The sequence below is a fragment of the Neolamprologus multifasciatus genome, chromosome 17, assembly GCF_963576455.1.
Source record: "Neolamprologus multifasciatus chromosome 17, fNeoMul1.2, whole genome shotgun sequence".
Classification (NCBI taxonomy): domain Eukaryota; kingdom Metazoa; phylum Chordata; class Actinopteri; order Cichliformes; family Cichlidae; genus Neolamprologus; species Neolamprologus multifasciatus.
The window spans coordinates 16,266,411-16,292,300 of NC_140455.1; the positions used below are offsets into that span (position 1 = coordinate 16,266,411).

At 44.1% G+C, this 25,890-nt stretch overlaps 1 protein-coding gene across 2 annotated transcripts in view; it reads left to right on the plus strand.

Moving 5' to 3' along the window:
* Window positions 1-547: 547 nt before the first annotated feature.
* The window catches only part of LOC146499185 (A-type voltage-gated potassium channel KCND2-like), a 99,003-nt gene continuing 73,660 nt past the window's right edge, over window positions 548-25,890 (plus strand). Inside the window, exon 1 of one of the 2 annotated variants that reach the window (XM_085137255.1) lies at window positions 548-2,127. In XM_085137255.1, the coding sequence (XP_084993381.1) occupies window positions 1,016-2,127 (1,112 nt within the window). In that variant the 5' untranslated portion in view covers window positions 548-1,015. The remainder of the gene's footprint in view (window positions 2,128-25,890) is intronic. The other variant, XM_085137254.1, reaches the window with a different exon arrangement.

Here is a 25,890-nt window from a genome sequence, read left to right on the forward strand (position 1 = left end):
CTTCTCAAAAGTAAGTGAGAATTTCCTGTAACTTCAACCATCTGCAGCGCTTTACATGGATCCCTGAAAGCATCAGAGACCACAGTTGTGCCAACTGTGCTGGGACAGTGTGTCCACTCTGCTTTTGCATTAAGCTGTTTCAGATTTAGATCCACACGAGAACAAACACACGAGGACACAGCAGCACAGGAAACAGGAAATGTTTGATATTTCACACACACACACACACACACACACACACACACACACACACACACACACACACACACACACACACACACAGAGCTTTCATCTCTCTCTCTCACACACACAGTTTTTTTTTCTCTAACGTTAATGATGGGACCGATGAGATTCACCTGCTGAACCACAGCTCTCCCTCATGCAGGCAACTTTTGTAATAAATACATGAACGCGGAGCTCCTCCTCCTCGGACTCCTGCTGCCTGAGGAAAAAACAAAGAGACGTCCTGCGCGCTCCCTGTGGAGCCTAAAGCAATTTGCTCCACCTGACGGGGGCGCGCGTGCCCGCCAGGGCTTACACACGGTCCGCGTGTCTCCATCTGATCCGAGAGCTGCTCCGTGACACGCCCCCTCAGAGAGAGAGAGAGAGAGGAGTGTGTGCGCCTCCCTTTCTCTCTCTCTGTGTGAGAGCGAGCCTCCTCAGCGCAGCTTCGAGTCTGTCCTCGCTGCTCCTCGCGCTGCTCCTCGCGCTCAGCTCTCGACATCAGGGGGACCGTTGGCGGGCAGAGCCTGGACAGAGCATGCGTGGCGGCCGCGTGTGTGCGCGTGGAGCGGGTCCGAGCGGCGAATCAAAGAGGAGAGCGACGCTCTGAGAGTTTTTCCCACTTTTACGCGTTTCTGTACACGCGCGGCACACGTGGAAGTCCGTGACCCCGCCGCGTGGCTCTGGTGCGTACGGCCCGTTCTTCGGGCTCCCCAGCTACCCCCCTCCCCCGCATGTCCTCCCGCGGCTCGGCCTGACCCCTCTCTGAGCGGCGCACGGCTCTGGGAGCAGCATGGCGGCGGGAGTGGCCGCGTGGCTGCCGTTCGCACGCGCGGCGGCCATTGGCTGGATGCCGGTGGCCAGCACGCCCATGCCACTGCCACCACAGGAGAAGCGGCGCACGAAGGACGGGCTGCTGGTGCTAAACGTGAGCGGCACGAGGTTCCAGACATGGCGGGACACGCTGGAGCGCTACCCGGACACGCTGCTGGGCAGCACAGAGCGAGACTTCTTCTTCCACGAGGAGACCAACGAGTTCTTCTTTGACCGTGACCCGGACATCTTCCGTCACATCCTCAACTTTTACCGAACTGGGAAGCTGCATTACCCCCGTCAGGAGTGCATTGCGGCGTACGACGAGGAGCTGGCGTTCTTCGGCATCGTCCCAGAGATCATTGGGGACTGCTGCTACGAGGACTACAAGGACCGGCGGCGTGAGAACCAGGAGCGCATCCAGGACGATGAGGACATTGAACAGTCCAACGAGGCAGTGTCTGTTGACATGAGCTTCCGGGAGAGCATGTGGCGCGCCTTCGAGAATCCGCACACATCCACCATGGCTCTGGTTTTCTACTATGTCACCGGGTTCTTCATTGCAGTGTCGGTGCTCGCCAATGTGGTGGAGACGGTCCCGTGCGGGACCGCGCCCAACCGTGTCAAGGTGATGTCATGTGGTGAGCGGTACGAGCTGGCCTTCTTCTGCCTGGACACCGCGTGCGTCATGATCTTCACCGTGGAGTACCTGCTCCGCCTGCTGGTCGCTCCCAGTCGCTACAAGTTTGTGAAGAGCGTGATGAGTATCATCGATGTGGTGGCTATCATGCCGTACTACATCGGCCTGGTCATGACCGACAACGAGGACGTGAGTGGTGCCTTTGTCACACTACGCGTCTTCCGGGTGTTTCGGATTTTCAAGTTCTCGCGGCACTCTGCGGGACTTCGCATCCTGGGCTACACGCTGAAGAGCTGCGCCTCGGAACTCGGCTTCCTGCTTTTCTCGCTCACCATGGCCATCATCATCTTCGCCACTGTCATGTTCTACGCCGAGAAGGGCATGTCCGGGAGCAAGTTCACCAGCATCCCCGCAGCCTTCTGGTACACCATCGTCACCATGACGACGCTGGGGTAGGTGATGCTGACCATGTGTGTATGAAGTGGGTGGAGCTTCTTGTCCAAAAATGGGCGGAGCTAAGAGCGTGTTGGTGTTTGGTTTGAAGACATCAGTTTTCAGTGTTTAAGGGCAGCTGTCTGTGGTGCTGAAAAAGAGCTGCCGCTGTCTCAGTAAAAAGGACACTTGAGTCTCTATGATCACATGCCTCCGTTTCAGAAAAAGAAAGAGTGAAGCTCAGCAGTAGGGTGTGAATCTGCAGGGGTGAGAATGCAGCTCGTTGTTAGCTTGAGTATGTAAACAGAAAGGCTTTGCAGGTTTACGTTAGTTTGGATTAGTTACAGATCAGTGATGCACACCTCTGTCAGTAATGGGACGTTTTGAGTTGTGGTGAGCAGTCTGGAGTAGAAATCTTTCTCCTGTTTGTGCCTCACGACCCACGTTTTACTGCTCCATCATGTTTTTCGTGTTTTTTTCATAGGGGCAAAAAACTGTGTAGATGTGTTAGCGCCACCTGCAGATGATGTTAAAGCAAAGCATGTTTTAGATCAGCATACAGCTGCAGGAACGGTTCGATCTTCCTGAGAAGTAGTGAACACTGAATATTCAAAATATTAAAATCATGACTCGCCTCGCTGTGTGTCAGAAAACATTTGGAGCTTCAAGTTCTCTCTTTCTCTCACACACACACACTGACACACACAGATCTGTGGTTTTGGAGGCATGTTCAGGTGTAACTGTGTTTTTTCAGGGTTATGAAGGTGGTTCATGTCTTACCAGTTACATCACCATAGTAACAGCAGGTCATGAGGCTGAATGTTGATTGTTTGAATCAGCTGGAGAACTGAAAATAGGACCAGACGCTCACTGTAATCACACACACACACACACACACACACATACACACATGAGCACTTGCTGCATTAGGATACTGTTTGACGTGTGAACCTCAGGTGAGGTCAGACCTGATTGAGTTGTGTCCTCTGCTGTGAGAAAACTTCACAAGTTTGTGTCTGCGGAACATTTTTTAGGTAGCTGCTGGTGCTGCAGGTGTGTTTTCAGGCCTTGTTGAACTCCCTGCAGATGCTCTGAGTCTGAGCACATCTTTAAATCCTGCTCCAGGAGCCAACCTGTCCAAGGACTTGCAGCACCATACACGATTTGTGTGTGAGTGCGTGATGTTTCTGTTGGCACAGACACAACACGGCACAAACACACTGGCATTATTTAGTCACATGACCTCCTGCTGCTCGTGAACATGAGAGTGGGCTCGATTCTCGGTGCTTCCCATGCCTCAGTGGAAAACGTAAAAGGCTCATTTTCAGTCTCTGAATTAATAAAAAATTAAAGGGAAATGTGTAAATGTTGGAAACATTTCTTCACAAAAGCATAAATGTGGAAAAATGTTTCCTCAGTCAGTTGTGTAATTTCTTTAAACCGATGTAATCTGCGTGATTCAGGTGGAATTGCTGAGGTGCAGCTTTTTTCACAGCGTCTCAGACGGCATCAAACTTATTAATATTTTCAGGAAATTACAGACAGAGTCTGCTGGGATCAAAACCTCGGCACGCCTCATATTTGAACTGGATTCAGTCAGAGGCTACCTCCTCGTCATATATCATCTCTGGCTGTTCAGGATCGTGTCGTTTAGTGATGAGGACACAGCGCAGCTGGAAGAGGACAGCGGCAGAAAGGCCAGGTTATTCAGTGATGTAACAGACTGTTGTGTGATTGCCTTACAGACTAAACTCTGGAATTAAAGTGTTGTCTGTAGAAACAGCAGAGATTAGAGGAGAGGAGTCACCTGGCTGTCACATAATCACTCTGTGTTCTTTCATATTTACTTTCAGACCCTTAGATTCAGTCTTCACATCCTGAAGACTTCATTTCACCTCCAGCTTCTTAAAGTCACGCTGCCACTGAGCTGATGCTCAGCTCCATTCGGAGAGAAATACTTCCTCCTGCATGATGTTTCACGTGTTTTTCTTGCTTTTGTTCCAGATCTACTTTCAGCCACAAATCATCTGTCAGGACTCATCAAGCTGCTATCAACAGAAACAGGAGAGCCTTCTGCAGCTGTTTATGAACCTGAAGAAGTCATTTTGGATAGATATTAAATAATAATTTATGAAGATTAAAACAGAGCTAGTGAAACAAGAGTGATTGTCATGATGCTAGAATTTCAAACATGTTGACCCCATCCTGCAGACGGTGTCTGTCTGTCTGCTCTCCAGGCCTGAGAATGTCTGATTAGCTGCTCTGCTCCAGGTTTCACTCGTTATTTGCTCCAATTGGTTCTCCACCCTCTGGACTCTGCTCAGTTCAGCTACGTCCCCGTGCTGCTCTGCACAGCAGCACCCCACGCACATCTCCACATGTCCGTAAACAACTCTGTCCCTGATCAAAGTGCCAGCTGTGACCTGATCAGCTGCTATAATTATTTATCTTTATCTAACTAAAGCTGCTAATTGCTATGGTAATGATAACAGGTGTCAAAATGTGGCTATGTAACTGCTTGTAGTTAAACAGCTAATGCTAATGTGCTCTGGCCAGGTTACTATTTATAATAAGTGTAAAGTATTCCACTGTTGTTGAAACAGTTGGTTTACTGACCTCTGACCTTCCTCTTAAAGTGTTCAGTGTTATTAATGTTATCTACTTTAGCTGTTGTTGAGGGAGGATCTGTGTGTGTGTGTCAGAAGGAGGCAAAAACAACTATTGTATCTTCATTCAGGAGTAATTTTAGTATTGATTAATGTCTGAGTATATACTGTATATATCTATATCTATCTATCTATATCTATCTCTCTCTCTCTCTCTATATATATATATATATATATATTTATTTATTTTAAATTTTTGACACTACCGTTTTGGTGTGAGGTGAACCCTCGTTTCCTGGATGAAAGTCTTGAGACTTTCTGAGGTCATTGTTAGAGAGAAACCTTCTTCAAAGGAGGTTGAAAGCAGTTTAGCTGTTTGCTGCAGGAGATCAAGATTCAAGATTCAAGGTCTTTATTGTCAATACAACAATATGCACAGTATACAGCGTACTGAAATGCCGTTTCAGCCCAAGTCCCCCATGGTGCATTTATAAGAATATAAAAAATATATTTTTGAGAGATATAAAAGTAGGAAATACAAATAAATAATAACTCGCTAAATTTGGGTAAAATTAAGAGATAAAAAGCTACTACTAACTATATCTATGCATTACTAACTATGTACAATAAACAAAGACAGGACAGAGACAATACAAAGTGGATTGTGCAGTAGCTTAAAATCCAAACTTGCAGTAGGAGGAATTTTACCAGCTCTTCTGCAGAACCTCCTTCTTGTTTCAGCTGTGGATCAGGGATTCGATTCTGACTCCTCACACTGCAATAAATTGATCCCAGAGAGGAGACCTGGATGCAGGTGTGACTGATTGCCGACTGTCGCTTAGACTCTGACCTCCTTCACGGCTGTTTTTACTGCCACGCTTCCATCCCGGCTGTCTCTTCTTCTCCGCTCTCTGTGGGATGATATGGCGTTAATGCTGCTAATTAAATTAATGCATTAGGCGCTCAGAACACACACACAGTGATTATTCTTAATGGGCTCTGTAATGAAGCCACCTAGAGGAGCAGCCAAGCAGAAAAGATGGTTTGTGTCGTCAGAAGAGAGTTCAGTTCATCCCAAAATGCTGCTCCTGTGTAATCTGGAAATGACCGCTTTAATGACACTCTGAGGCTGGGGGGTGATTATTTTGGATGACAGACAATTAGAGCCGAAAAGAAGAGGAAGCTGATGAAGAGGCTTATTAGGTGAAGTGGTGGGATTTGCATTTTAGTGGTGATGAGGCTTTTCCCAAAAACTGCAGGAGCTGCAGTGAAGAGGAAAAAGCTCCTTTGTTATGACTCTCATGAATTCACTTCCTGTTCTGTTGATCATTAGAGTCATTTAAACGAACTTGTTCCCTCTAGAGGGGGTGGGGCCACGGCTTTTTGAGGCACGTTGTTGGGATTCATGTGTTTGGGGTTTTTTTTTGTTAGATTGAAGCAAAAAAATAAAAATAAAATCTGCGTGCTGTGAGGTTAAATATGTTTACACATTTATTCAGCTTCTGATGCACATCCAGTCATTCTGAAATATGACAGCAACCCCTCAGATCACAAAAGAGCTTCGGCGGTTACTCCCATTCAGCTTTCACTGTTTACTGCTGCTGCCAGATGAAAGCTGGACTTTGGCTTCACTTGGCTTCCTGGTACCCTGTGAGATCCTGGACATGTGTCAGCTGGACACTTTCCAAATACAATTTCAGACTGCAACAAGAAAGATCAGCAGAGTTACTTCATTAACCATCAAATTCACAGCTTTCTTAAAAAACATATTCTCGATTTGCATCAAACTCTGTAGATCTGATGTTTTCTGCAGCAGGTAAAGCACCGCGAGCCGCTGTCCGCTGGATCGCAAACAGGTGTTTTTACCAGCAACAGATCTTTTGATCTTCTGGTTTCACACATTTGTAGGTTTTGAGCTCCTGATGCTCTGAATGTGTGTGATGCAGCTCGTTGTTTTAAATGGGAACAAACTGTCCACACATGCAGTCTGACACCATCTGTTCTGCTTTCTGTGCTGGTTGTAACGAACGTCTTTCTCACACAAACTGAGTCACATACTGCGATGAGCGGTGATGATGATGAGATCTGATTCACAGCTGTCTACACGTCACGTTTCACACGGGAATATTTGCATTTTTGGGGGGTAACGTGACCCAGGTGGGTACAGGGTGGAGGTTACAGAAATATCCAATGAGAGTAAAATCAGCACCAACAGCTGCATGATGGACATGAAGTCACCTATATAAAATCCTTGACTATAAAGCACTGACTCTCATCTTTAAAGTAAATAAAAAGATATACATTAACACACTTTTCCAAAAATCCTGGTTTTGCCTTGGATGCTTGCGTTATTTTAATTTGCACACAAAAAATAAATTATTCCACCAAAACAAACCTACAGGGTAAATCTATAGGGTCCCTCATGTTAACAGCTCAGTCAGTTCATTTTGCTGGATAACAGACTGCAGTCGTATCACCTCCTAAACGGTCCCAGCCCGTTCTTCTTAAGAGAACCTCTCAGGTTCCTCCAGATCTCATGATCTGCTTGTCAGGGCTTTGTGCGGCCTGGTCAGTAACGCACACTTTGGTTTTCTAGAAGTCGTTCTTCAACCCAGTTCTGCTGCTGACTGAGGTTTTCTTCAAATGTCCTTCTTGCTGCGTGATTCTTTTCACCTCAATGAGATTCTCTGTTCCAGACACAAACATGAGCAGTGTCTGTGTCCACAGAGCTCTGTTTTTTCATGTCATCTGACCAAAGGACGCTTCAGTCTGTAGGATCCGTCTCCAGGTCATCCTCAGCATACTTCGGTCTGATGTGAAGGTGTCTCTTCTGCAGAAGTGGAGTTGTTCTCTGCAGCTTCTCAGTCCGTTCCTGTGCTGGGTTCTAGTGGCCATCTTCTTTGAGACTATGAGTCCCTCACTGATGCCTCTGCAGTTGCTCTGGGCTCTAAAGACTCTCACTGGTTTCCTTTCAGAGTCTTTGAAATCTTTGCTTACTGCCTCTGCCAGGCCTGTTCGCTATTCTTCTCTTTGAATTGCTGGATAATCCTCCTCTTTTCTTCACACTTATCACAGCTTCGTGATAACTTTGTACATCCACCTCCTTTTTCTTTTTCATCAGATCTAAAGTGATTTCTTTGGTTTAAGGCATGATGCTTTCTCAGCAACAGCTCAAACGTTTACTGGAGTTTAATACTGAGTGTAATCTGGAAGCGAACCCTCTGTTTAACTCGTTTTTATGGCTCTGAGCACTACAGAGTGAAACGTTGGTCTGGTTGTGAAAATATTGTTTAGTTATTGTGTGCTGATATGAATCATTTATACTTTCTAAAGAAAACTGGGATGATTAAAAATGCTGTGTGGATCTGGGAAAATTAGGACAAAAACATTAAAAGTATTAAAAGTATAAATTTTCTTCCTCATCTGAGATCAAGTAACATTTGTGCCTAAACCAGCAAACACCACGTTACTAACCAGAAGGTCTAGACGTGTGCTGCTCTCTGAGATCTGTAAACTCTGTGAAATAAAGTCAGTGTCCTTCTGTTACACTTAAATCTGCTTTCTCAGAGCAGACGGATAACCTCCGTATTCTATACGTGTTCGTGTTCACGATGAGCAGCAGTGATCTGACTGAACACGAGCTCGGCCTATCTCCCACCAAATTTTTCCTTCCAAAGGTTCGGCTGCAGGATCAGAGGCTATTTCCTCTTCCTCCTCCATCCTTCACTCCCTCAGAAGGACCGCTCCCTGCTAGCCTCCCCCTCGCCTCACTCTTTGTGACGAGTCAGCCAAAACCAAATGGAAAACAATTTAGCGGAGTCGTGGCTTTGCCTTTTAGACACCAGAAATGAAATAATAGGCCGAGTGTCGGGGCTCATTGATCTGGAGCTGGCTGTGAATATCAATGACGAAGAGATAAATACACTGCTGCCCAGCTGCACCTCACGCACACACACACGCACACACGCACGTGTGCACACACACACACATGCAAGCACACACACACACGGTCCTTCAGCTGCAGGAGAAAGCTCCTTTTATTTAAAGAAACAGCAGCTTCAGTCAGAGCAGATGAAAGATAAACACACCCCTGAGATCTCCGCTCAGCTCACACACTGCTCCCTCCTCTTCCTTATTTTTCTCTTGGAATTGTGGGATTACAGAGCAGCAAACGTCAGCAGAAAGGTGACATGGACTCTACGAATTAATCATGGCGCAGCAGATGGAAATAAGTGGCTGTTTGATGCCCTGTTTGTTGCGTAAAGATGCCGACAAATCATCAGCGACTGCAGCTTCAGATTTATCAGCCCACCTGAAACTAAAACAAGCAAACCGACAACACTGCCGTCTTTTTACTGGAAATTTAACTGAATCCAACCAGCTAATAATATCCATGCAGATTGATCAGTGATCAGCTGCTGATAATCATTAATTAATTGGAGATCTGTTGGAGCCCTGATCTGGTGGCCCCAAGGTACTAAAAACATCAAGAGAAAACAGAATACTCTTTGGATTCAGGAGACAGATGCTCTTCTGCCGCAGTAATGTGACAGGCTCTGTCACCTCACAGGTCACGTGTCCAGCAGGCACACACAGGTGAGATGAGATCAGAGAGCAAAGGTGTTGAGAGGAAACTTGACTCTGATCCAGCAGGAGGAGGAGCAGGAGGAGGAAAGTTTTCTTAAAGCTCAAACGTAGCTTCAGAATCAGCGTGTGCTGACACTGAGGCTAAACCCTGTGATTTAAGGGCGTCTGAGATGTGTGTCACCTCGTTCATGTCTGAAATAAAAAACAGAGCAGAACTCCAGCAGCCTCACTCAGAGACCTTTCTGAACATCACATGATTCTATCATGTCCTGAAATCTGACACCTGAGCAGGGACAGAAGCAGAGTCTGACTGTGTTTGTACAGGGTGGGCCATTTATATGGATACACCGTAATAAAATGGGAATGGCTGGTGATATTAAAGTCCTGTTTGTGGCACATTAGTATATGTGAGGGGGCAAACTCCTCAAGATGGGTGGTGAACATGGTGGCCATTTAGAAGTTGGCCATCTTGGATACAACTTTTTTCAATAGGAAGAGGGCCATGTGACACATCAAACTTATTGGTAATGTCACAAAAAAAACAATGGTGTGCTTGGTTTCAACGTAACTTTATTCTTTCATGAGTTATTTACAAGTTTCTCTTTGTTCACAGCCATTGACATGTTGAAGAGGTTAACACGTGAGGAGCGGATCGAAATTGTGTTGATATCTGGTGAACGCAATAACTGGGTCATTGCAGCAGATTTCAATGCAAGACACCCTATGAGACCACCCATCTCCCATGCTACAGTTAGCAAACTGCTTGCTAAGTTTCGTGAAACTGGTTCAGTGTTGGATTTGCCAAAATGTGGACGCAAGAAAACTGTCACTAATGAAGAAACATCAGTGGCTGTCCTAGCTTCATTCAGCAAGAGCCCACAGCGTAGCACTCACCGCATGTCACTGAGAGTGGCATTAGTCGAACATCCCTTCGACGGATATTAGCTACTCACAAATGGCACCCTTACAAACTCCAGCTACTGCAGCATCTCAATGATGATGACCCAGATCGGCGCACAGAATTTGCAGAATGGGCAAAACAAAAATTGGAACAGGACCCTCAGTTCACGCAGAAGATTTTTTTCAGTGATGAGGCAAACTTTTATGTGAATGGTGAAGTTAACAAACAAAACCACCGCTGTTGGTCTGACACTAACCCACATTGGATGGATCCCTCCAAGACTGTTGGACCAACAAAAGTGATGGTTTGGTGTGGTATATGGGGTACAATGATAGTGGGTCCATTCTTCATCAATGGAAACCTCAAGGCCACTGAATATTTGAAATTGCTACATGATGATGTGTTTCCCTCTTTATGCGCTGAAGCTGGCATGTTCCCTGAGTTTTTCCAGCAAGATGGTGCACCACCACATTATGGGTGCCAGGTCCGAGTATGCCTAGATGAACAGTTTCCTGGAAAGTGGATTGGTCGTCGTGGGCCAGTTGAATGGCCCCCAAGGTCTCCCGATCTGACCCCCTTAGACTTTTATCTTTGGGGTCATCTGAAGGCAATTGTCTATGGTGTGAAGATACGAGATGTGCAGCACCTGAAACTACGGATGCTGGATGCCTGTGCTGGCATTTCTCCTGCGGTGTTGCTATCAGTGTGTGAAGAGTGGGAGAAGAGGGTTGCATTGACAATCCAACACAATGGGCAGCACATTGAACACATTTTATAAGTGGTCATAAACTTGTAAATAACTCATGAAAGAATAAAGTTACGTTGAAACCAAGCACACCATTGTTTTTGTTGTGACATTACCACTAACTTTGATGTGTCACATGGCCCTCTTCCTATTGAAAAACAAAAGTTGTATCCAAGATGGCCGACTTCTAAATGGCCACCATGTTCACCACCCATCTTGAGGAGTTTGTCCCCTCACATATACTAATGTGCCACAAACAGGACTTTAATATCACCAACCATTCACATTTTATTACGGTGTATCCATATAAATGGCCCACCCTGTAGTTTAATGTCTCACACTGAGCCTGTGTGAGGGATTTCTAGTCTTATCTTTTAATTATGAGCCATGATGATTTTTCTCTCTTGATTTTGGCTTTAAGATGTTTTTGATTCAACACAGAGTGAGAAGCGCAGTCAGCGCTGAACAGCAGATCAGTTTATCCTTAAACCACCGCCACCTGCGTGGTCCACTCCGTGTGCGGGAACCACATGTAACTCTGCTTTTCAGACACAAGTTTGTTGTCCCCGGCAGGAAGCCAGCGCGAGGTGCTGTGAAGTGAGACTATCGTGAGTCTGGCTGACACTCTGGGTTTGTTCGTGGGATTTGTGGAAGAAACGCCGACTGAGCCGTTAAGAATCTGTCAGCAGCGAGCAGCAGAACAAACATAGAGACTTTCTGCTCTGAAGGCTTTACATTAAACTTTCACAGTGCTCCCCTCCACTCTCTCTGTCCGGCTCAGAGCTCGCTCTCCTCTGTGTCAACACGCCTCTGCCTGGATGTGCTCAGTCTGTCCTCTCACTGTCTCAGTTTCTTGCTGGAACATTTTCAGGGCCATTAGTCAGAGGTCCTGCAGTTTGTGGTCATCACACAAAAGTGCATAATGCATTTCACTTCCTCTCTCAATGATGGATTCCACAGTTCACTGCTGTGCAGTCAAATGGCTTCTACTGTCACTTTATGGGTTAAACAGCCTCATGGGTCCTGCCAAGGAGCCTAGAGTCTGTGGCAGAGAGTCGGTTTGAAACCACCAGGAACTGCAACACAGAAATGAGAAAAGAACTGGAAAAGATGTAAAATGAGCACAAAAAGGCGCAGCACAACCAATAACAAAAAGAGAAGTGGAACAAAGTGGTGCTTTTATGTTTCTTACACCGTGACAGCTTTATTGGTCAGACAAATCAGAGTGTTATACATGTCTGAAATCATTCACCCGTAGAATCAATGCGACTGGTTTTCTTGTTTTGTTTCCCTCATGTACACCCTGTAATCAAATGTTTATCTGTGAAAGGATCTGATGAGACAAACAGGGTCATCAGGAGATGATTTGAGCTGCGAGTGGAATCACAGCTCAGGCGTGGGTTAATTTTTTGTTTTTGTCCTGTGACAAGCGGCGCTGTGGGAAAGGCAGAGAAAAGGATTTAAAAAGGTGAAATTAAATGAAAAAGCCGCAGCAGGAGAATACAAACCACAGCACGGAGCAGGATATGAATAAATGCTCTCAAATTTAATTTCACAAGCACAGCAGCTAACAGAGAAGTTCAGATTTAAAGAGGCTGGAGCAGAGCTGCAGGTCTGTGAGTCTGACTCACCCACAGGAAGTCCATCATGTCACTGCTTTCTTGGACAGACTGAACCTCGAGGAAGCGTTGAAGTTTCTCCCTGTGGACCAAAACTACGATGATGCCAATGGAAACAAGAAAAACAACCCAACCATCGATGTCCAGCAGGGGCAGCAGTGAGTCAGTCCCCATAGACACTCATGTTAAAGCAGAAATGAACATGTTTACATACGGGTGGATTTAAAAAATAGTTTTTCAGATTTAAATCAATTTTAGCTTGAAAAAAGTGATATTGTTTCATTAAATCCTGAATTGATTTTTAAATATAAATGTATTTTGCTTGAAACACCAGAATCTCAGGTTAAAGCTCACAAAACTATTTCAACGACCACTATACAGCTAAATCAGCAAATGAGTGCAGGTAAATGGATTCCGTACAAAGATTTAAACACAAAGCATGGATTGTTCAGCCGATGGCACATACACAGACATGCCGTCGGGGCTGAAACCCGACATCTCACAGATTCTGAAGCTGCTGTTTTGTCACTCTCTTACCAAAATTCGCTGAACCAGCAGCAAAATAAGATCAAAATTACGCTTCACGTTTGATAAAGATCATTATTGATTCCCTCTTACTTTTGCTGTTTTGCTTCCACCATGATAAAATCACACTTCTTGCACAGCTTTTTCTCTCAGTGTCCTTCAAGAACAGTTTCCCATCTCAAATCTAAGTTTTCTGCATTATACATTTGCTTATTACACACCGGTCTACTGTTGTGTACAGTGTTGTCGGGAGCTGGTTTTTCGACCTCCGGAAATTTAAACTTTTTTTAAATTATGCAAAATTGCAAAATGCTTAGCTCTGTCTTTAATAAAACCGCTATAACTTTGCTCAGCTTCGGGTAATGTTCTTCAGCCCTATGTTGATTCATGGTTTTCTTCAGATTTTGATAGATATATAAATATGGACGTGTACTGATGAATGATAAGAATTATAATATTTCTGACTGAGTCAAAATTTGATTGAATCAAATCGAATAGTTTATAGAAATCAGTGATGACACCCAACCCTACCCAAACTGCCTCTGTCACCGTGATATCAACATTACAGTGGACCGCTCTCCATCCAGTACGGTGCCGTGTTGCTGACGTGAGTGGGGGTAGGCATTACACAGCAGAGACACAACACTGCTTTGCCCACATCGCATTGCCTGTTTAAATCAGATAAAGTTAAAAGTTCCAGTTGATGCAAACCTAAACTGAGCCCCCCCCACATCACACAAGCTCCTCTCCCTACCTCTGTAAGAGTGCTGCCTGTTACCAGACCAGAAACCTGTGTGGTCGTGACATTGCAGCAGACAATCCCCAGAACACTCTACATGAAGTTTCCGGACCAGTGTGTGTCCATTCTTTATTTACAGTCCCCCCCCCCCCCCCCCCCCACACACACACACACAAACAAAGAATGCTTCATGACGTGTTGTTTCATTACAAAGACTAGAAAACCTCTCGAGAAGACTTGAATCTCTTAAGGACGACAGGATGGACTCTGAAGCTGTTTCTGTGCTTCACTGCTCTCAGTGACTCATGACTCATGGGCTCTCAGTTTAGGGGTTTTACACTTTTATTGGTTCCTATCTATCTATTAGACTTGTAGTGAAGACCGCCTAAACCGAGACCAAGACAAGACCAAGACCAAGTCGAGACGAGACCAAGACCGAGACAAAAAAGTCTTTAAACCAGATGCTGCTTCGTTTACAGGTGTCTCACTTCAGACTCTTTGACTAAAAATGATCCTTCTTTATGTGTGCTCGTGCTTGTGTGTGTGTGTGTGTTCGCATGTGTTTGTGTCAAAGTTGCTATAAGGTGATTTTTATCTGTGGTCCTCACACAGGTAAGAATAAAGGTGGAAATCTAAATCAGGCTCATAAAAGCAGAAGAACAATCTGCCTCACATCAGAAATGTTTGATTACCTTTGATTCGTGGTTTTGCTGTAAAAAATAAGAACTTTAGTGTCTGACCATGTAAATCGCTTGGCCCGTGGTTGATTAGAAGCAAAAAAAGTGAGAAAAGTGCTGAACACTGTAAGAAAAAGCAGCAGAAGACAAAGCAGAGGAGGAGGAGGAGCAGTGCACTGATAACGTGAAGAAGAAGAAACTTTGTGTCTGTGATGAGCAGAAGAACAGAAACTGGCTGCCCTGATGCCTGCAGAAACACAAACAGGCGTTGAAGACGTCTGTTATCAGACTTAACAAGCTCAGAGCCGCCGGCCAGCCATCTCCACGGCAACTATTTTACCTGCGGCCTCAGCCTCGCTCTCTGTGTTCAGAGCACCTCTAAGACTGAAGCTTTTTCATTCATTTGGTTATCTCCTCGTCGTCTTACTCAGAGATTTAGCTGTGTGACCCAAGGTCAACACAGGGAACCAAACCTGAACTAAACCCCCCAAAAGTCAGTGTTACAGAAGTGAACCACACACCCACACGCAGTTTCAATGGTCTGGACCAGGAGTTAAAATCAAGTGCTCTTGTCTGAACACTGCGAGGCTCATTAGAAGGAGTAACACACACACATACAGAATCATAGATACACACTTGGTTTCTAAAGTGTGTCCCGACCTCCTACAAACACACCGAACCCGTTGGTAAGAAGAAAGCGAGCAGCAGGAGCCGTGATGTGCTCGACAACAGGACAGACATAATGGAGGCGCAGAGTAAAACACATATTTATGAGCTGATTTACAGCGTTAATGTGTTTCCTGCGTCTGTGACGAGGGTGGTAATGGATTTACATTTGTGTTTGTGTGTCAGGGGAGTTTGACTTCTAATGAGAAAAACATCATAAAGAAGCGAGAACAGGCTGTTTCTCTTCTTCGCTATCAATCAAACACAGAGTTTGTCCTCAAACGGCCCATTTATGGAGCTTTATTGAGTTTTATTGAGATGTTCAGACCTCTGGGAGGAACTGAAGCTGTTTTTAATCTCAGAAAGGCAAACAAAGAAATGCTCGGTGGATTTAACTTTGTAACAGTAGGGCTGTTCTGTGCTGATGGATCACAGAGTTGGTGCCTGAAGTTAAAAACAACCACGTTTCAAATGTCACTTTGATCGAGAAAATCACAGTCTGTATATAACAGATGGATGTAGCCACTGTCATGTCACCCAGCTTATGGAGCACTGGGTGGAGCACCAACGCTGCTGCTTGTAATCAATAACATCCAATCATAATTAGGGATGGGTATCGTTTAGGTTTTATCCGATACCAGTGCCAAACTGGTATTTTTGAAATGGTGCCGTTGCTTAAATGGTGCCCGCCTACTATCCTTGGAAAGGTAAAATGATTGGCTAGAATCCAAAGTGACATCTCAGGGGAAAAAAAGCACCGAAATAAAGCACCAAAATGTGGGCTGCTTTTTGGTCTGGTTACTACTGTTTATGTCAGAACCATACCAGTACCCATCCCTAATCATAATCCTCAAATTTCACTCACCAAAACTGGAGCTGAGATTATTTGGACGGTTGGTGGTACAGTAACCTCACAGCAGCCATATTATTGGTCACATGATGCTATTATGCTCCAAAAGGCTCCAAAAGCACAAAAACAGTTCAGAGGTCCAGTTCAGGGACTTCAGTTAGCTGAGGTCAAGCTGGGCAGACAGCTAGCAGCTACAGCCGCCTGTGTCACCATCCACCTGTCAGTTAAAGAGGCCATGCCCTTAATAATGCAAATTCAAAGCCTTAATACAATTTAAACAGGTGAGTTATAAAACATTCTCTCCTTGTACAGTTGCTATATTTGTCTCTGACTCCTGATATGAACCTCAGATCTTCTCTTTTACTTCCTGTTATCGTTCTGCTGTAACAGAAGTTTAATACAGTTAGAAATATTATCCATAGAGCCCAGAACAGTTTGTGTGTCAGGCTGTAAACATGTTTTTTTTTCTGCTGTAAAGTTTAAACATGGGAGTCTGTGGGGACCGACTCACTCCTGGAGCCTCTGGTGGATGCTATAGGAACTGCAGCTTTTAACAAGTTGATCTGCAAACTATTTTAGGAAACATTTAGTCAGAAATCCATTGGGAAAACAGAAATAATTCTTTGTTGCAGATAAAAGTTGATGGAAACATTCAGGGCAGAGAATGGCTGTGCTGATATAATGCTCAGTCTGCTCCTCAGGCCAATTACTTATTAATGCTCAGTCGTGGCAGTGCTGCTGATGGAATTACAAACACATGAATGTGAGGAAGAACAGCAGGACACTAAACATTCCCATCAGTAAATTATTAAGGAGCCCAAAGCGTTTGAAAACCCAGAGCCGAACGGTCGCTTCGTTTGGAGCCAAACAGAAAATTAAAGGAGGAGCTGACAGCGGCTTTGTCGACATGTTTACCTCCCACCATTTCTGTCACAATAGAACCCAAAATAGAAGTGCCACTGTTAGTTCTACTTCTGCCACATACACAGTGTCCAAAGAAAACAATTCAAACAATGTGCAATGATTCACAGCAGGAGTGCACGACTTCATGCCTGAGAAGAAAACAGGAACACGAGTGAGAGAACTTGCTCAGGTGCCTCCAACATGGCAGTTGTGCTGATCATGGTTAATTGACGAAATCCAGCATGACTTCATGTTTGTGGTCAGGTGACCCGGTCTTGTTATGTAATGGCCCTGTATCTAGGGATGGGTACCGGTGTCCGGTGCCATGATGGCACCGGTTCTGACATAAACGGTACACAGCAAATCCAGCATGTCCAAATTGACACTGTCAGATTTGATTTCAACACTTTTAAAGTGTCTATATGGGTCCACACCAGAGAGTGTTAATTTGACTCTTTTTGGAGAGTTGGTACGTTAACTCTGATTTAGTGTTGAACACCAAATCTCTCTGGAGTTGATAATTTGGCACTTGGTGTTAAGAGTTTATATATTAACTCTCAAAGAGTATTTTAGCTTAGCTACGTAAGAGTTATCTTCTAATTAATTCTAAAAAGCAGGAATTTTACTGTTCTGAACTTCTAGACATTTCTTTTGGAAATAAACATTTACTAAAAAGACGCAATGGTTTTTGAAAAACATTTATTCTGAACTGTGCACCACAATTTCAAAACATTTTCTGAAAGATGTAACAGTGTACATGTTCTCACTTTCATTAGAATTTTGTTTATCAAAAGGTCTGACATAGGTGAGCTGGTAAATGCAGATAACAGCATTCTCATCACTTATTTCAATAAATACAAAATACAATATGCATGTCCTTCATTCATCACTTTGTGGAACTTCAACGCACTTCTGCTCTCCCCCATATTCCATCTTCACAAGCATATCCTATGTGGAGATTGAATAAAAATTAGTTGACACTAATTAATGGCACAAATCAATTACAGCACAGTAAAAAAAATAAATAAATAATAAAATAAAAGGAATCCTCTTTGAGACATTACTTGTGTAAAGTATTTTCCCAAAAGACAAGGACACAGACAACAGGTAATACTGAACTAAATGTAAAACCTCAACCTTTTTCATTTTTACCTAAAACCGTGTGCACAAAACTCTGGAGGGATCTAAATGCTAACGTAGAACCCAGTCAGGACATCTGCTACTGCTGTTTGCTCGTTTTTTATGGGAGATCGTTTTCAGGCTTCAAGTAGCACCATTATATCAACATTTCACATTCTAGACATTGTTTTAGGTGTATTTGACCAAGAAATTTGACTGAAAATTCACATGCAAGCTTTTTTTCAAGGCTGTGGTATTTGCCCACAAACAATACCTTTCAGCTAGCTAAAACAGAATATTATGCTATCACCGAGCAACATGGCTAATGCCTTTCACACAGCTTTGTCTCAACTCCAAAGAGCCACAGAAGTAAAAGCTAATAACAATAATTGAAACAATCTTTGAAAACATGACTTACCAAGCATGGCAAACAACTCAAATATGTAGAGCAAAATGTTCTGAAACGGCTTCACTTCAGCTTCGATTGGAGCCGTGCTGGGGGCGGAGTCTGTGAATTTACTCTATTGGTGTCATAGCCCCTGTAGGAGTTCAGAGTTAAGAGGTCAAGAGTTAATGTTTCCATTGTAACACCTCCAGATTTGAAATAGAAACACTCATTTTTAACACTCGATTTTAACTACTATCATTTTACACCTCAGAGTTACATTAAAAGAATGTGACTCTAATTAGAGTAAAATTAACTGTAAGACTACTAACACCAAAACATTTAACACTTCTGAATTTGCTGTGTAGTAACCAGACCGAAAAGCAGCGCACATTTCGGTGCTTTATTTCGGTGCTTTTTTTTCCTGAGATGTGATACACTTTGAATTCTAGCCAATCATTTTACGTTTCCGGGGATAGTAGGCGGGTCCAGGTACGTACGTTCTTTTAGAGCAGAGCTACAGATTAAAAATGCCCAAGGCGAAGCGGTCAAAAGTCTGGCTGTACTTCACAGCAAAAGATGCAAACTCAGCAGCCTGCAACAAGTGCTTTAAGCTGATACTGTGGAAAGGAGGTAACACCTGAAATCCGATGAAACACCTGGCGACGCTTAGCGTTTTTTTTAAAAGCCGAAAAATGCGCCGTATTTGATAGCTTGCTGCGAGACCTCACATCGAGCGCATCTACTGCAGGTGTGGTGCCTGTTATCGGACCCAGAGTTAGCAACATCCCCCAAAAAGCTGAAGAGTAGAGTCCTGGCCCCTAGCCCTGCCAGTGTAGCAGAAATGATGAGGATGATGATGGCAGCAGCAGCTGCTCTTCTCTGCGTGAGTAGCTTAATGTTGTACGTGTGTAATTTACGTTGAGTAGGCTAACCACGTTATTACATTAATGCATGTAAGGTGAACTAGCAAACACCATCATAGCTACATGCGGCTGTCTTCTTGTTTGATGGCAGATGCTCCCTTCACCCTGGCCAAAAAGGCTAAAATGACCAAAGAAAAAGTGGAAAACAGCTAAACATGAGAGGTTTTTGGACAAAGTTTGTGTTTTTTCCATTGTTTAAGCACTGCTTCCAGCCAAGAGTGATACCATATATGCCCTATAGCTGCAGAAAAGGCTAACATTGTTATCTTTTTACAAAAAAACAGCTGAACATGAGAGGTTTTTGGACCAATTTTGTGTTCTCCATTCTTTAAGCACCGGTTCGAGCACCGTTTAAGCACCGGCACCGTTTCAAAAGTACCGGTTTGGCACCGGTATCAGATAAAACCTAAACGATACCCATCCCTACCTGTATCCCTGGAAACGGCAGCCTTCAGTGGACACGGCTTCTGTTTGGAAAGAATAAAATGTATCTCTGTTAGAGTGAAACACATAGCATTGGGAAGAGTTTCAGTGAAAGGAAACTGACTTAGAGAAAACCCAGCTGCCAAACATCTGGCCCGTCACAGCGCGGCCGTCTGCTGTGGCTCTACTTCTATTTTTAGGTTTTTAATTTTTCCTTCTTCTGCAGCCGGGCTGGAATCTCAATAAAAACAAGATTACACTCGCTCATTTCCACCGAGAGCAGCAACAGATGATGCAGGCGCTGAGGTCACGGTGAGAGGACTGTGCTTACCGCCAATCAGCGTGTACGTGTGTGCACATGTGTATGTGTGCGTGTGTGTGTGTGTGTGCGCATGTGTGTGTGTGTGTTGCAGTCAGTAAGAAGAAAAGAAGAAGGTTCAGCAGCAGCTGCTTTTGTATTTTTAGCCTCATTCAGACTCTGGCGCCTCTTCAGATAAACATCACACACACTCAGACACACGTGTGCGCGCACACACACACACCGCTGTAGGCTCTGTTTTTAGTAGAATGGAGGTTTGATTTAACCTGTTTTCAGGTACCTGTGGGGTCAGAGGTCACACAGCTCTGATCTCAGAGATCTCATCATCATGGTGGCATTTCTTCTGCTGTCTCTAAAGTGCCTGTGAGCAGGTCTTTAGAAGCTGCTGTAGAGATCGATGGGACATAAAAACTCCATCAAATCTGATGAAAATCTTATAAAGGTTTAAAAATCCACTGCACGCGCTCACAACTTCATGATGTTACTGCTTCATTACTGAAGCCTGAGCTTGGACGTGATCAGGCTCGGGCTCCAGAGGAAACAGCGACCAATACATTTCCCTACATCTTTACTGTGATAACGAGCACATACCGGCATGAGAAAAAAAGAGTATCCAAAATAAAGTGAAGCATTTGAAGACAGGTTTGGATGCTGAGCGGCAGATTTCTGATCTTGATTGTCATTGTGCTCTGGGAACATGATGTCCGACCCATCTTTACTTTATTCAGTCTCATCACAGAACATACACACCAAGGGTCAGCCTCGGGTCATTCAGCGCACATCACCAAAAAAAATTAAGGAAAAGAAATGAAGACATGTAGTAACGATTCATTCGTTTCCCGATGAATTGGGGTGGCTGTGGCTCAGGTGGTAGAGCAGATCCGCTACTGATCGGAAGGTTGGTGGTTCAATCCTTGGCTTCCCCAGTCTGCATGTCAAGTATCCTTGGAAAAGATACTAACCCCAAATTGCCCTCCGATGCATTCATCGGAGTGTGAATGCAGGTTAGTTTGCACTTGTGTATAGAAGTGCTTGTGTGAATGGGTGAATGAGGCATGTTGTATACAGCGCTTTGAGTACTCCGGGACAGTAGAAAAGCGCTATATAAGAATCAGTCCATTTACCAATGGAAATACAATTTCTATATAAAGTTTACACTGTGCAGTAATGCTTCTCCATCTTATATTCATTTGCTCTCAATCTAAAATATGCAGACAGATGTTTCTGTCTTTGAACTTCAAATAACTCAAATAATTAACATCTGACATCACAAAGTACCACAGCTAAACCACCTACACCAGATACAATCATCTGAACTACACCAGCATTCTTCCCTGCTTAAATATTCTATAAGTCATACACAGGCTTCTGTTAAACATGTCACAGTTAAAGGATTTCAGCTGACTTGCCGAGCCTCACACCAAACCACCCTCAGTTCAAACAGAAGTGATTGCTTAGCTAACCATGAACTGAAATAATTCAGGTGTTAAAACCACAAACTTATTTTATTCTGAGTTGGAATCAAAGATGGCAGAGACAGAGGACCAACAGTAAACCTGGAGCTTTTTGTCTGGTTGGTGTTTGGGCAGATCCATGTTTTCATGTGTAGCTCAACATGCTGAAGAACTTTCACTGTGAGCCATCTGTTAGAGCTGGACTCGGTTATTTCCTCTGCAGATGTGGAGACTGAAACTGAGGATGAAGAGGAGGCTGCATGAAAACAGCTGAAGGTGTGGAAATTTCAGGCTGTAAATTTATGCATCTCTGCATATGCAGCGAATGATAAGATCCGTGGAGTGGCAGGGGGAAACAAACTCCAGCTCCAACTTCCAGAGGCTGGAAGCTCTGCTCCTGCTGTGGTTCACTGTTGATTTTTCCTCCTGATTAATTCAGACCTTCAACCTCATCATCCATCAGTGTTAACAGGTCATTATATCACTCCAACAGCTGTGTGTGTGTGTGTGTGTGTGTGTGTGTGTGTGTGTGTTCGTGCGTGTTATATAATCCATTTGGCCCGGAGGGTAATTACAGCAGCAGGTGTGGATCTGAGAGGAGAGGCTCACCTTGTTTCTAAATAATACCAGGATAAAGTAACACACACACACACACACACACACACACACACACACACACACACACACACACACAGTAAAACAGTGTCTGCTGTTTCTTCAGCGTTTCTAAATCCTGGATTTTTGCAGGAAGTTCTGAATACCAGACTTGGTGTGTTTGGTGATGCTGTGGGCTCTGAGTGTGTGCACGCCATCCTCCTCAGTCTGGTGTAGTTCAGAGGGTACCATGTTTACTGAGACAGTTTTTGCTTAATGTTTGATGTTAACAATCTTGCTGGTTGGTGTGGTCAGTTTTCAAGGTTCTTGGGATTTAGTAGGTAGTCTCGTTATCATTCATGATATCATATAAAATCCTTCATGAGACTGGAGATTTTGGGGGGTCAATGAGAATGTTGTAAATGGACTGTTTCATTAGCACTTTATACAACATGCCCCATTCCCACACACTCCCACTCCAGCACATCAGAGAACTGATTGGTGTTCAGTATGTTGCCCGAGGATATTTGAGTAAGAGACTTTTTTCCTTTAGATCTTTGAGGCTGTTTTAGGGTTATTGAAGAGAATGTAGGTGGTTTCTAGACACTTTCAGGTGGTTTGTAGTATTGACTGATGAAGATCTTGGTGTTCTTTTACAGGAAGTTCTTGTGGTCCTGGAGGAGATTCTTGTGATTTTGATAGTAGGCCTGTTCGTCTTCAGACTTCAGGGTCACCTACTGATTGGAAGGTTGGTTGTTCGGTCCTTGGCTCCTCCAGTCTGCATACCAAGTATCCTTGGGCAAGATACTAACCCTATTGGAATGTGAATGTCATTAGAACAGCGCTATATAAGTAATCAGTCCATTTACCATTCTGAGAGGGACTCCGTGGTGTTATACTCATTCAGTTAGCTTTACATCTATTTGTCACTGAAGAGGAAATGTAAACACACAGCAAGCTGCTTTAAACTGGAGGAGAGCAGTTAGTCCAAAGGTAAGGGGAGAGGAGGAAGCAGAAGGTGTGCGGTGATGATGAAAAAAGCATGGCACCTCCTCATGTTCCCTCCTTCAGTTGAGTAGTAAGCGGCAGAGACAGCACCCATCACTGGCTTGAGGTTAGGTAACGATGTGATCAGCTGAGAGGAGCTGATTGGAGTGGTGGTGTTCAGCTCAGCAGAAGCATCTCTGCACAGTTTCATGTTTACTCATGCAGCTGCTGTTTGTTCTGAGCGGGTGGGTGATGGACGGTGTGCTAACTGCCGCCGCCTGTTTTCCATTGTTTCTCTGGGCTTTGTATCGACCACTCTCGTGTAACCCACTAATCTGTTTCATGTGCCGCAGCAGCTACTGTTTGTTTCTACAGCAACAAGAAAGGAGCGCAGGTTCAAATCCCACAGTGATACTCAGTCTGCAGTCACACATTTCACCTCCTGTGAATTCTTCGAGTTGTCCTGCTGTTTTTACTTAATTTAATACTCAAATAATAGATGACAGCTTGGAGCTCGCCACTAATTCGTTTAGAGTTAAAGTCTGCATAACAGCCACTGTTCTAAATGTCAGGAAGGTGATCTCAGTTCTCCTTATGAACCTCCTCACAGTCAGTCAGGGCCTCAGACATGTCACACTCGCACAATAACGTTTCCCTTTGACAAAATTATTTAAGTTTAATTTCACAGAGATTCTTTGTGACTAAATCTGAGCCACATTATTTGATCCGTGGTTGTTCTTGGATTGCATGAGTCAGAAAAAATCTGTCTTTCGAGCGACAGCTGGCAGAGACAGCAGCTTAAATGTTCCTGTGACACACAGCAACAGAAACACATAACAAATAAAACTCTCAAATGAGCTGAAACATGATTCAAGTGGGAAAAAAAAGTAAGTCGAGTGAAAAAAAAATTCGTGACCCTGGTCTTTCAAAACATCTGGATGACATGAGAAAAATACACAAAAAGCAAAAAACACAAATAACTATGTGCTCTCCTTCTTCTGAGAATGGAGAATAGGTGTTTTAAAGAAGGGGATCCTTTTGGAGATTCTAGGGGTCCTGATGAGATTAACAAGGTTGTAGGGGTTTTGAGAAGGTCCTGTCGATGTAATGGGCCGTTCTGCTGGTCTTTAGAAGTTCTAGTGTGTATTTATGAGATTCCAGGAGATTCTAGCAGTCTAGAAGAGTTTTTTGTTCCTTTAAGTATGACTTTGGGAAGTCCACATTATCCCAAATGGTCAAGGAGAAATGTTCTAAATATCTTTTATGGGTCTTATGATTGACAAGGAGATTGAGGTTTGTGATCTTTCACAGACGTTAATGGGGGGTTTATGAGGTTCTATGGAATCTTCCAGAGGTAATTTATTAGGCTTTGAATTTCTTCAGGAGATTCAGATGATCCTGAAGTGGATTTTGTCACCAGGTTGTTGGATGTTGGTCGGTACCACAGAGAAGGACTGTGGTGGTGGTGACGGGTTTATATAGATTTATGTGGTAGGACCTAAAGGTGTTCAGTTTACTTCCTGTTTAAGTGGCGCTGCTGGTGTGCAGTCGGACTTGCTATGACTCTGTTCACCGCTACACTTCTGTCAGCAAGACGCCAGATGAGTTGATGCTATCAGGAAAAGAGGTGTTATTTCTCAAATATTTCAAATATTTCCATTGTCAGTGTGTTGCATGTTCCCAGCTTCATATTTACTGGTTGCTGTCTCGTTGCTGGTTGCTGTGTGAGTATTGCCAGTCTGTTTGCTGTGATTGTTGAGTTTTGTCATGCACTGTGTAATTGTTGGATAGGTGTTTTGTTGCCGTGGATGATGGCAGGTGGCTTTGTCCTGCAGCCTTACAGCTGACTCGGAGTGTTGGATCATAATCGCTCTCCCTGGCCTTGTAAAACCAGGTGTCACATGTTTGGTGTTGTTGCACCTGTTAGTGAGTGTGCACAGAGCAGCCGAGCGTGAACTATAAATGTGTCAGCAGATGGTGCTGCTCGGAGATCGCCACCAAGGTGACCTGTGAGCTGCCGGGGCGCTCACCTGACAGCATCCACATTCATCAAACATACAGGAGCTGTCAGACTGGTGAGGAGGCCTGCTGACCGTCACTGGGACCTGTGAAACCCTTGACCCCTCAACCTTTGACCCTCTCAGGACTCGAACTGTCCCTACTGTCCAGAAATGTGTTTGAAAACAGCTTCTCGCTAGGAGAGATTTTGGGTGAGTGTGTTTGTCTATTTGACGATTAAAAATAGATGGTACCTCACAGCAGAAGCTAAAGTCATAAAAGATTAAATCATAAAAACACCTGAAGGCCTTTTTCCATTGAGCTTGTCCAGCAGACACAAACCAGCACATAGACCAACCAAAGCTGCGAGTTACCGAGAAACCGTATGTTCAAAGCTTCTTTAGAAACGCTCCTCATTTTATAGTTTGATAGGGAAGTTGTTCCATTGTACAGCAGCTCAGTGCAGAGACGTTTTCAGGGCTAAAGTTCTACTTTGATTGTTGCTCTTCAAATACTCTCTTACAACTTGACTTCTGCTGGATGGTTGCAAACATATGTACAGATATCTTCACTATATCAGTGAACACCTGAGTCATCAGGTAACAGGTTTTTGGGTATCCAACTCCCAGCAGTATGAATAGTAAAAAACATATTTAATACAAACTTGAAGTTAACAAAAACCACAGAAACCAAACAGATAAACCAACGACAGGAAGTCAACAAGAGAAACATGCAGGAATGAGACGGGGCAAAAGTGGCG